Source organism: Pseudorasbora parva, chromosome 17 (assembly GCF_024679245.1).
Source record: "Pseudorasbora parva isolate DD20220531a chromosome 17, ASM2467924v1, whole genome shotgun sequence".
Taxonomy (NCBI): Eukaryota; Metazoa; Chordata; class Actinopteri; order Cypriniformes; family Gobionidae; genus Pseudorasbora; species Pseudorasbora parva.
This window is the reverse complement of record NC_090188.1, coordinates 21,648,048-21,660,133: the sequence shown is the minus strand read 5'-3', so window position 1 is coordinate 21,660,133 and position 12,086 is coordinate 21,648,048. Positions and strand designations below refer to the sequence as shown.

The 12,086-nt window shown below is 36.4% G+C and overlaps 1 protein-coding gene across 1 annotated transcript in view; it reads right to left on the bottom strand.

Moving 5' to 3' along the window:
• Positions 1–12,086, bottom strand: part of parga (poly (ADP-ribose) glycohydrolase a) — a 41,995-nt gene that overhangs the window by 26,636 nt on the left and 3,273 nt on the right. Inside the window, exons 6-7 of the mRNA XM_067422039.1 lie at positions 11,586–11,654; positions 11,189–11,263 (exon numbers count right to left, since the gene is read on the bottom strand). Of these exons, the coding sequence (XP_067278140.1) occupies positions 11,189–11,263; positions 11,586–11,654 (144 nt within the window). The remainder of the gene's footprint in view (positions 1–11,188; positions 11,264–11,585; positions 11,655–12,086) is intronic.

Sequence of the window (12,086 nt, the reverse complement as noted above, 5' to 3'; positions counted from 1 at the left end):
GGTGAATGACATCACTGAGGGGGAAATAAAGACAAAGCCCCCGCTGCACTTTTCATCTTGGTTAAAATACGGCTAACCAACGCCACCATAGATCTCTGATCCGGCAAACAACACCGCTTTGTGATATAAAATCTAAAGCTGAGGCTGTCAAAACAGCGTGCGCTAGCTCAGCAACCTTGTATGATTTCAGCAAAATAAATACGCTACTGTTTTATCATCACACAGATTTACAACACACTTATTTATAAATGTATTGGCTGCAATTGGCAGCGTGCTCAGTCATGGGCCCATTTCATCAAGGTTACTGGGCGTGCTCAGCTGATTAAATGGGATTCCTGGAACAGATGCAAATGGGTTGAGGAAGGAGAGGCGGTGCAGGGGTCTTCTGGACGGGAAGCCTTGTCTGACAATTTAACCAAGGAGCATTTATACGCCCGCAAAGGAGGCCTGACTAAATGCTGTCATAAGTAATGACCTGCTTGACATCGTAAAGTGCTCCTCCGGGTCTAATAAGTGAGGAGAGCTGACAGGCTGGAAGGGCCTGAGCTGAGGTTGCAGGACTTAGACCTCACTAAATCAAACAACCTCCTTCATTCCCCCTTATCCTGACCAACCAGAACCTGTTAGATAACATACTACAGTCTCCATCAAAATACAACCAATAAGAATTCTGAAGGCGGACAAAGTCATTACTTATTTTTATTTTTGATCTGTGAGTGCATACAAGGAGAATAAAGCACAGATTTTTCTTGGTGATGTTACATTATGCACACATGACATATGCTTGATATTGTGGAGTTTTGGGGCGTTCAAGGGATAGTTAACATCTTTTTTTTTTATTTACTCACCCCTCATGTTGCTTCAAACTTATATGACTGACTGACTTTAATTTTTTTATGAAATAATTTAAAGATCAATTGAATTGCTTTTGTCCATACATTGAGAGAAAGAGAGAGAGAGAGACAGAGTGTGTGTGTGTGTGTGTGTGTGTGTGTGTGTGTGTGTGGGGGGGGGGGTGCATTTAAAATGTCCAAAAAAACTGATCTGTAAAATAAAATTACATAAAATAATACAGTGATTAATATCCAATGTAAACTAACCAGATTGTCTCACTTCAAAATGAACCAGTCTCATTCATAGCAATATTTACATTGTTTCGCAGGTCAGTATGCTTACACAAACGCACTATTGGCTGCAGGGAATCCCACAGTTCTGAGACGCTGAAATGAGATGGTTGTGTAGGCGAAAGCATTTGCGAAGGGCTAGAGGCTTGAAGTGGAGTTCTGTGCACTGAGCCAGTAGAGTGAATTTATCAGAGCCCACTGCTCTGACACTTTCATTTCAGGGTAGGGCTGAGGCTCAACTACAATTTATGACAAGACAGCTCCTAATTTGTATTTTGCTGCTTTCCATAGCCATTACACCTCTGTTGTCAATCAAAATCCCAGCAGCAGCTCAAGTTTGTGACAATTATTGGAGTGCTGCCGTAACAGACACAATTTTAAAACATCAGAAAGGCTTTCGATTTGCACATCTTGTAGGGACAATGGGGTGTATACTATACTGAAAATTATTCTGTTGTTCTTGAACTTGAAATTGTGAAATAATGTAATATTTGATACTCATATGCAGAATATTGCTTTAACATGTTTCACCACAAATGACTAGACTGAAAAAACTGATAAATAACTCCAATAGAACAAACACCAATCTATGAAATTTGTCTAGTTCGGACCACATAAAGACGACCACATTGCGTCCAAAAGGTAACAGAAGACAGAAGCATTTGTCGAGCACAAAATTTCATTCTAGCACCCACAAAGTGCAATACTGTATCTAGCCAATGCATACTAGAAATCACTTGTGCAAACGTAAATTCACATGGGAATACTGGATGCTTCTTTATGCTTTTAAAAGATGCATTTAAAATCACAATTACTGTACATTTTTAATCGATTTCTTATTTCACATTCTAAACATGAAATTATTATGACTAAAATATGATATTCTAAATTGAAAAATGACAAAATACAATGACAAGGCCTACGCTGATGCTCCATTTCATTCACACTGAACCAAAGGAGAGAGTTGCCATATTTTTAGCACGGCCTGTATGCAACATTGCATAAATACACCTTTATACTCCGATGTGGTCTTGTTGCTTTATATTCTGCTGTAAAAACATATTAATTGTCAGTCTAGCACAAGCACACATTTGATATGCACAAGTCAGAACTCTCTTACAGTTATTAACTGACCACTGTTCAGTGATGTTTCATTTAATCTCTTAAAGTGAAAATCAATTGGCAGCTCTCCAGGCTGACATACTAGTGCCCTCTGTTGATGAGGGGAAAAAAGACAGCTGGCTCAAGCAAAACTGTAAGAAAGCATTAATAATATGTATGCATTTAATTGCAATGCAATGCTAAATTGTATAAACGCATAATATTCAATAAAAGCCCAGATAATTTAGAGAACGTCATTAGTACAAATACATAAATAACCATTACACAGGACAAAATACGCATGGGCGCCAGCATACTTAACTACAGCTGCAAGCAGTGAGAACGACACTACATTAATTAATATTTACATCAAAATGTATAGATAAGAGCAATTGTTCTCATATTTATGCATCTCTTGAGGGGCGGCCCTAAAGGGTTGATGGTTACAACAAGAACAACAAGAGATGGAAAAACACTAAGGAACATGAAGATGCATCGTGCAAGAGCCAAAGAGCAAAGGCACAGCTCAAGCTCTTAAGTGGACAGTTTAAGGAGCTGGTCCACTCAAGCATGCTTCATTAGAACACGGTGCACTTTGCTAATGGCTTTGATTGGCTCCCTTATAGATTTAATGGCTCTGGTTAATTAAATTTGATTCAGCTATAAAAGTCACAGACAGCTATTGATTTACAAAGGTCTGAGATTATTCTATCAAATCATCTTAAGCACAGAGGGCACAATCTGACGTCTCGGCTGAATCCATAACTATAACAATACCATCGTAATATAGAAATGGCTTTTGACTATTAAACAAAGTCTGTCATTTATAGCATCCTTGAGAAAGACTGCACACACAGAATTAAGGTGGTTAAAGATGTGCTTGTAACCATAGTGACTGGGTTCAAACTATGGTTTTGTGAAAATCATTACCATAACCAAAACAGCAACTGTACAAGTATGAAATGTGTGGTCGTTTTGGATAAGAAAGTGCCTAAAATATCCATATATTCCTCACATCAGAAACATCCTCATCTTCAGTCATGTAACAATAATGTTATTGTACCTTAATTTCTGGTACTGTCATATCACATTAGTGAAATTTTGAGGTCAAAAGGGTCCTTTGTCTATGGTGCAATAAATATAAAAATATATGAAGCACATCTCACCAGACATCACCCACAAACCAAGCACAGGGTTTCTGCAGGTTTTATGAGGGTAAATTTAAGACCTAGTAAAGAAAATTTAAAGGCACAATATGGAAGACTTTTAGATTAAAACATCAAAAAACCACTAGAACAATGTTATACATTTTTTCTGACTTGTCTACTTACATAATACTTACGTAGAATGTTTAAATCTAGAGAAAATAAGCAATTTTAATCAGGACACTGACCATGTCTATGTGTCACCTATCAATGAGATCATACCCACGTTACCTTCGGTTTTATGTTGTAGAAACCATGGAAACACCTGTTTGGACACATTCTTTGACAGAAAACGAATCAAACTGTTATAGTTCAACACAGTTAGTCTTACTTTTTAAATCCTGTTTTTTTTATTTACCGCAAGTACCATGTTTTACCATGCCTAATATTGATCTAGTTTACTGCAGTGTGCGTCTCATAGTAGTCCCAGAGTGAACGCACAAGATAGCATTATAACATAACTTTCAACTAGTGGTCGACTGATATTGTTTTTGTTTTTTTATGGCTGATAGAGCAGGGTGACTGATGGCCGATGTATATAATATACATATTTCATATTTAATTTAATTAATATTTAATAAATTAGATCTTTATCTTTAAAAATCTTTAAAATTAACATGCTTATACTTCTGACAGCTGGATTCAATTAAATCGGAAAGGATTGTGAAATCAGATGTTTATTGGATATTCAGAGATTTGTATTAATGATATAAATGTGTATTAGCTGCATGTTGGTGGTAAATGAGAAAGTATTATAGCCTATTGTTTGCCTTTCCATTGCTAATAATATAAAAGGCAACACTGTACTAAATGTTTTACTTTCTTTGTTTAACAGGTCTATATAATAATGTATTAGATATGACTGTTTAACAGCAGCATATTTTAAACATTTTAAAAAAGCCAAATATCGGCCGATATATCAGCCTCGGATATATACAAGGTTCCCACTCTTTCATGAACACCAGATTCAAGGACTTTCAAGGACTTTTTCCAAGCACCATTTATTTTATATCAAGCAGCACCTATCAGATTCATAACCCAGCATATTATGTAGCATCACAAAAGACCTCTTAAAGTAAGCTACTTAAATGAACACGTCGACTTTTTGGGACTTTAGCTTATTCACGTATCCCCCAGAGTTAGAGAAGTCAATACATACTGGTGTGGATATCTTGTTATGCAGCTAGCTTGACCAAAACAATTTTCCCTTAAAAGGGACAAATTAAGTTTAAGTAAGTACCATTCTCATCTCCATGCGAGCCATAACTGACACTTATGGCGCACCCACCTGACGCACCAACCGCTAGCCTAGCTTAGCACAAAGAGTGGGAGTAAACAGCTCCAGCTAGCCTACTGCTCAATAAGTGACAAAATAACGCCAACATTTTCCTATTTACATGTCGTGATGTGTGTAGTTACATCGTGTATAAGAGCAACAGAAAATGAAAAGTTGTGATTTTCTAGTCCAATATGGCTAGGAACTATACTCGCATTCCTGCATAATAATCCAGGAACTTCACTGCCATACCATGGGTGCAGCGGTGCAATATTACAGCGCCTGAAAATAGTCCCCAGTACTTTCTCTGTGTAAGCAGGTTGTCACATTGGTTATGTTGACGGAAATTAGCCTATTTTCAGGTGCTGCGTTTGTCTGGCTCTCACCAGACCAAACTCAATTTAAAATTGAACATTGGTCTGGGCAGTCTGCTCTGTATTTTCTACTGCACACGAGGCATGATCAACAAGCATTATTTGAATTAGGGATGGGCGTATCGATATAAGGTATCGAAATATTGATACTTTTTGATGCTCACATCAATATCGATACTCAAATAAAAATATTCCAGTAATTTTGTTTATTTAAAAAGATTATTCAAGCATTCAATACGAATACAGAATAGTTGTGTAGTGTATGACTATTTCCCTGCTCATCTGAACCATGATCTGAACGCACGCAAATGCTGCAAGAGCGAACCAGTCGATCACAGAGAGAGCGTTCGCTCACTGATGATACTAATCAAAACAGAGCTGAGTTTCCCAAAACTATCATAAGAAACCATTGATGCTTTTGGAAACGCAGCCCAGAACAATGCTCATCAGAAGACAGAGAAACATATGTTTGAGTTAATTCACAATAAACAATTAGAAATTGTAGCCTACATAGTGCAATTACACTCTTTAAATTTAATGTTAAACGTTGATATTGATCATGTTCTATTCTGTAACATTAATATAAATCATCCACTATCATACGTAATTTTATACATCATTTAAACATTATTTAAGAATACATTTTATAATCCATGGTTTAATTTAGTAAATCTGTTTTGCAGCAGTTTGCCCAAAAATAAAAGGATAAATCTTTTTATTTGATTACCAGCATTTCGATAATATATTTGTATTAAATCATTAAAAAGAAAAATGTCACTGGACTCTATTATACTTAAACATTTTAATAAGTTAAGGATAAAAATAAGTTGTTAATATAATTCATAATCATTTATAGAATTTAGTTGATTAGATATGTATTATTGAAATTTGAATAAACAAAACAAACAAATGGTTTTAAGTTTGTTATAATAAAGCATTTGTTCAATCCAAAAAATTTATTAATTTAACGCTATTTTAACTGGTGATTGTAATGACCATAATTTGCTGTGAAACGGATATTTTTATTGTGTGGAAATCTCACAACGCTACACGAGAGAGTCCCCGACCCGCTGTAAAAAACAACAACAAAAAAACTCAGTAATTTTTACTCTGAGTACAATTTAAATAAACTACTTTTTACTTGAGCACATTTTTAGATCTGTATTTTATTTGTACTCAAGTAAAATTTAATTGAAGTAATATATTTTGTTACTCTTTCTAGCTCAGCCAGCAGCAATAGCGAGGGTTCCTTCAGCATAGCTGGAAGAGTTATGGCCTTCTTACACCTGCTCACTTCATTAGTTTTCTCTGACCAGATATCGATCCGATTGTGAAAATACCAGTTTTCACAAATATAGTAAAGGAGTAAATGACTTCTGAAATTCTTTTGAGACGGATTTAAATCTGATCACTCAAACAAACCAATTCAAAAGCTGCTCAAAAACACAATCTTCTTCATTAAAACTAATAAAAACTAAATGATCTCACCAGGGCTTAGCTCGCTCTATCATATTGCGGTCTTTGATCTTGAAATGAGCTGATGATAAGATGCAGCTCATATCTGTTGCTTTCCTTGATGTGATCTCCGTTAAATGTGTATATAGCACGGGAATTGAAGATCTGATTTCTATTCATTTCGCGGAGAGGTGTAAAGACAACCTGCATGTATTTTTATTTTTTTTATAAATGTGTTTAGATTATGTAGCCCATTTAGTTTGCAAGTGCCTACGATCAACCTAACCTCAACTTATCAAAAATGCTTTTTTTACTGTGGTGGTGGTCATAGTAGGCTAAGGCTAAACCTCTAAATTAACATTGTGATGCCAGTGTTTTATATCTTTTTTATAGGCAAGACAAGTCAAGTGTTGATTTTGAACGACTAAAGAGTTGGATAACTCACTGTCCGCCACTGGCCACATGGTCATCCTTTATAAAAATAAAAAAAAACTTTAATTAAAAAAAAAAATGCTCAAAACATTTTTCTAAATTAACTTAATAAAGAAACATAAAATAAATATAACTACTTTGACATTAAAAACAAAAACAACGTGTAATAGGGAGGATTAAAGGGCCTAGATTTGAGCTTCGTGTCTCCTTCACTCAGTCGACATCGTCGACATTTCTGATGCGGCAGACAAACTGCTCTGTGGTGATTGCGATTGAAAGTCAGCACATGTAAACCCCAGATCGGTTTAGATAACGCCTCATGTAAACAGTCCACTGAATCTTTCAATCTAAATTATTTTAATCGGAATGATAAAAAATGTAGGACAATTTTTAAAATAACACCATTCTAAATTTAATTCAAGCACTTTCAAGGACCTATATTTGTTTTCAAGTACTTTCCAGGCCTTAAATCCATGTGTCTGAAATTCAAGTACTTTCAAGAAAAGTGGGAACCCATCAACTAGGGAAGCACCGAAATCAAAATTCTTGGCCGAAACTGAAAGCCAAAAAAGAGGAAACCAGGACTGAAAACCAAAACACCAAAATAAATTATGCCAATTATTAGTACCATTGAGTGAGTTTGTTTGTCCAGTGAGTTTGTCCGATTAAGCGCAAGACTTGAAAGGTAACTCAATATTTGCACGCTTTGAGACATGTGCGCGCCTAGTGTACGCGCCTCATCATCTCCGCAAGGATGATGCACAGAGACAGATCTGTTTGGGGGGTAAAATGTGTTATTTTGGCAAGGTTGCCTGCTAAAATTCGCACTCATGGGACTATATATCACATAATAGTCACTTCAACCCGCGGACATAGAAAACAACCCGCGGAAGAAGAAAAAAATGCGGACTTGGCAAAACACAGTGCAGTTCAGCTCTGTTGACGTCGCTTCGTTGCTCTGATTAGTTGTAGGTCTATCCTGGTTCGGTTGAAACACGCCCCATAATCACAGCCCAATGAAGCAGTTTCAGACTCATATTCTGCCTAGAATTGAGTATGACCAGGTCTGGTTATACATCAGTGGGTCTCGGAGAAGGTTTCTTTACTTTAAAATAACAAGGAGCCAAGGAATGAAGTGAAGGTTGAACATTAAATTAACATGGCAGCCACCTTAGCCTGCAGTGTCATTTAGTTATCATACAACTCTGTACCCGACATGGCTTATAAAAATCAATAACACCTGTAACTATAAGTGTTTATTGCCATATTATTTAAATGAAAATGATTCTGATGTATCTTTCATTTCCTTTCTCATTCTATGGGGATATGAATCCTTTAATTCATAATTCAGACCTGACCCTCCTGCTGTGGATAAATCAATACATTTTTGATTAAATGTTGTGGGGTTGTTCGTGTGTTAGCCTAAAGACCAGCTTAATTTAACAAAACTACTGCGAGATACAGGCTAATGTTCTTTATTCATCCCTGCATTATAATGAAGGCTTTGTGAAACTGCACAGCTCTTCAAACTCAAATATATTTGAACGACATATACCCCGTCCTACACCAGCTACGAACACATTTTCTATTATGTATGACTATGAGCCAATCAGAGCGGGCAGAGCGACACGTGCAGGTGTACTTGACTCAAACAAAATGACCGATGTCGAATTCTTCTTCTGTACCTACACAGTTTGACAAAAATGCAAACTGATGTACAAAGTTAGCCAATATTGCCAAGAACAAGTACTGTGGAGGAAAACTGCCCAATGTCTTGTCCTCCTAATACCCAGCCTTGGCCACTTGAGAGCTTATAAATGTCCCATGTCTTAAAAATGCCATCAAGAATTATGTTCGGGAACTCACATACCCCGAAATGCGGGATTGTAAAAAAGAAAATGTTGTACTGCAAATTAAATTAATTAGATATTATATATATATTTGAAGTAAAACATTAACCCCAAATTTCACAGACAAGGTTTAAGCCTAATCTCACACTAAAATGCAAGTTTGAGGTGTTTTAATTTAAAGCAGCTTGCACTGGCATATCTTAAAATTTGTCACTGCCATCATTTTGTCTGAAGATGAATGCCCTAATTGAACTAAGGTCTAATCCTGGCTTAATCTCAGCCCTGTCTGTGAAACCTGGCCAAAGTTGTACATTTTACTGGTGCAAAGCTGAGTAGGCTATGTGCATTTTGTACAACATTTGCAACTGCTTTTTATCACTTAATTAGAAGCACCACAATTTTAAAAAGGTGTCTTCTGTTAGTTAGATTGCCTACTGAACAAAAATTTAGAAGTTTATTTTAAAATGCAAAGTATTGAAAATAAGAAAAAGCTCTGTAAACACTTGCCTTTTTTGCAACACTATAAGCGTGTCCCATCGGGTAATCAAAAGTTATTTACACACTTGCAGTTTTTACGCCTACTTGAACATTCAGGACAAATACAGGATATACGTCATGCAAGTAGACAAGTGGTCAAGTGCAAAGACCGCAAGTGTGGGACAGGGCAAAAGGGCCACAGTTAAAGCTCTTTGTGGAATAAGTTCACTCAACCTCAAGCGTTCTTAAAGGGTTAGTTCACCCCAAAATGAAAATTATTTAACTAATTACCAATATGTCATTGGACACCCGTAAGACCTTTCTTCATCTTTGGAACACAAAAGGCGTCAGATAGGCCTCCACTGGCATTCAGTACATTCCCACTCACAAGACCCATAAAGGCACTAAAAACATCGATACAAAGTCCATATCACTACAGTGGCTGTACAATAACTCTACAATGCGACGAAAATAATTTTTGTGCGCACAAAAATCTAAATAACAACTTTCTCCGCCAAGTTATTGACGTGAACTCGACGCATGCGCGAGAATATGACGCAGATCCGCCGTTCGGACACATGACCCAGAAGCGAGGAGGAGCGCAGCTATCGCGTGAGTTAACGTTCGAGACCTACACGGAAGACAAAAACTTGTCAGATAGTCATTATTTTGAATTTTTTGCATACAAAAACAAATTCTCGTCTCTTCGTTAAATTATTGTACAGCCACTGTAGTGAAATGGACTTTGTAACAACGTTTTGTGAGTGGGAATGTACTAAATGTCAATGGAGGCCTATCTGAAGCCTTTCTCAGCCATCAGCTTCCAACAAAAATATCTTAATTTGTGTTCCGAAGATGAACGAAGGCTTTATGGGTGTCCAACGACATGAGGGTGAGTAATTAATGAAATAATTTTCATTTTTGGGTGAACTAACCCTTTAAGTCATTTCCCTATTAGAGCAACCATCAAGACCAGCTTTCTGGCTATGTGGAAGACTGTGGTCCATCTGTTGAGTGTGTTTATTTGCAGTAAACAGGACCCTCATCTCCCTGGCCTTCCTGTGCCAGCTGCCGCTCGTTATGCTGAGTGCCCACCTCTGTCTTAATTGACTACTGCTGGATGCAAAGAGATCCCCGGGGATGAGGAAGCAGAAGGGGCAGACGCGGACTGCTTGGTGCGTATCCACTTGGAGGCTAACCTGCGTCTTCTCTTTGACTGAAGAGCGTAATGCCTTTAGTGTGCCAGTAAATTCAAACCACTCAGACTAAACAATGATGGAACATTTTTTAGTATCATGGGACCTTTCTGGCTCTCACTCTGACACACTACAAGAAATCAGACTTCAGGATGCTCCCTTCATTAACGCCACAAATGTCATTTTATGGCAGCTGCGGTTATTATATAGATAGTCAAAAATTTATAATGAAATGAAACCAACTGGGGCCACTTGACACATACTTAAAGTTTTTTTGTTTGATTTTTTAAGCCCTAGTAGATAATCCAATTAATCTGGCTTTATCATTGAATTGTGTTTTACTGTGCAAGCATAATGTAAAACTGAGTTACTCATTATTTGTGCATGTACAGTTTGTTTAAACTGATTAGTGGTTTGTGCAAGTTGTAGATTTAATTAATTACTTTCTGATTTCATTTCCACTAATGACACATCAAATGCAAATCAACCATCTGCATGCACATTGTTTGGGATGCTTTGAACTACATCCAGATGGGGAAGTCAAATGCTTTGTACATTAAAACATGATGAAATTTCGGCACAAATCAAACCGACAAATGGACACTAACAAGTTTTTGTTTATCTTTAACACCCACCCACCCACACACACATACACACACACACACACACACACACACACACACAAAAGTATTCCTTACCTTATCGCAGAGAAGGTTCAAAGCTGTGAAGTCCCATCTTTTAGCATGCGATGTGTTGTAACTCAATATTGCATCCTGCAAGATTATGACAGTTAAAACATTTATGTTTGATTTTTTAAATATTAAGCATTAAAATCAAAAATCTAATTTTTAGATGCTTTAAATATCTAGGAAAGGGAAATCAATGAGTTCATTCTACAATTTGGTCAAACTATAACATTAACAAGACAACTAGAGGCAACCAAGAACAAGCATGCTTTACATCTTGGAGTAATCCTGCCACCCTCTGGTGGGATTCACTTACTCGTTTAGCACAACTCTTATATTTAGGAATTACACCAACACATGTTTACATCTGACAGTTCATTTCATTAAGTTTTCAATAAATAAAACCTACCATAATCTCAAATGAATATTTGAATTCTCTTCTCAAAGCAGTGCAAATCAAATCCCATCGACTTACATTCTGAAAAAAAGACACATACACATCATCACATATACACTATCCTCATCAAAGTTTGGGGTCAGTAAGAATTATTATATTTTTTTAAATAAATTAACATATTAGAATGATTTCTGAAGGACCATGTGACACTGGAAACTGGAGTAACGACTGGAAAATTCAGCTCTGCCATCATAGGAATAAATTATATTTTAAAATATATCAAACACTCATTTAAATTATAATATGTATTTCACAATGTTACTGTTATTGAGGACTTCCTCCAACCTCAAACGTTTAAACAGTACAGTACAATCAATCATGTCAAACAATAATTTTACATTAAAGTTAATAAACAGTATTAGCATTTCAACAAGAGTCCACGTTCATAAAGAGAGTAAAATCTATATCATTTCTCAAATTACACCCCAATTCATTTTCTGAATGGCACCAATT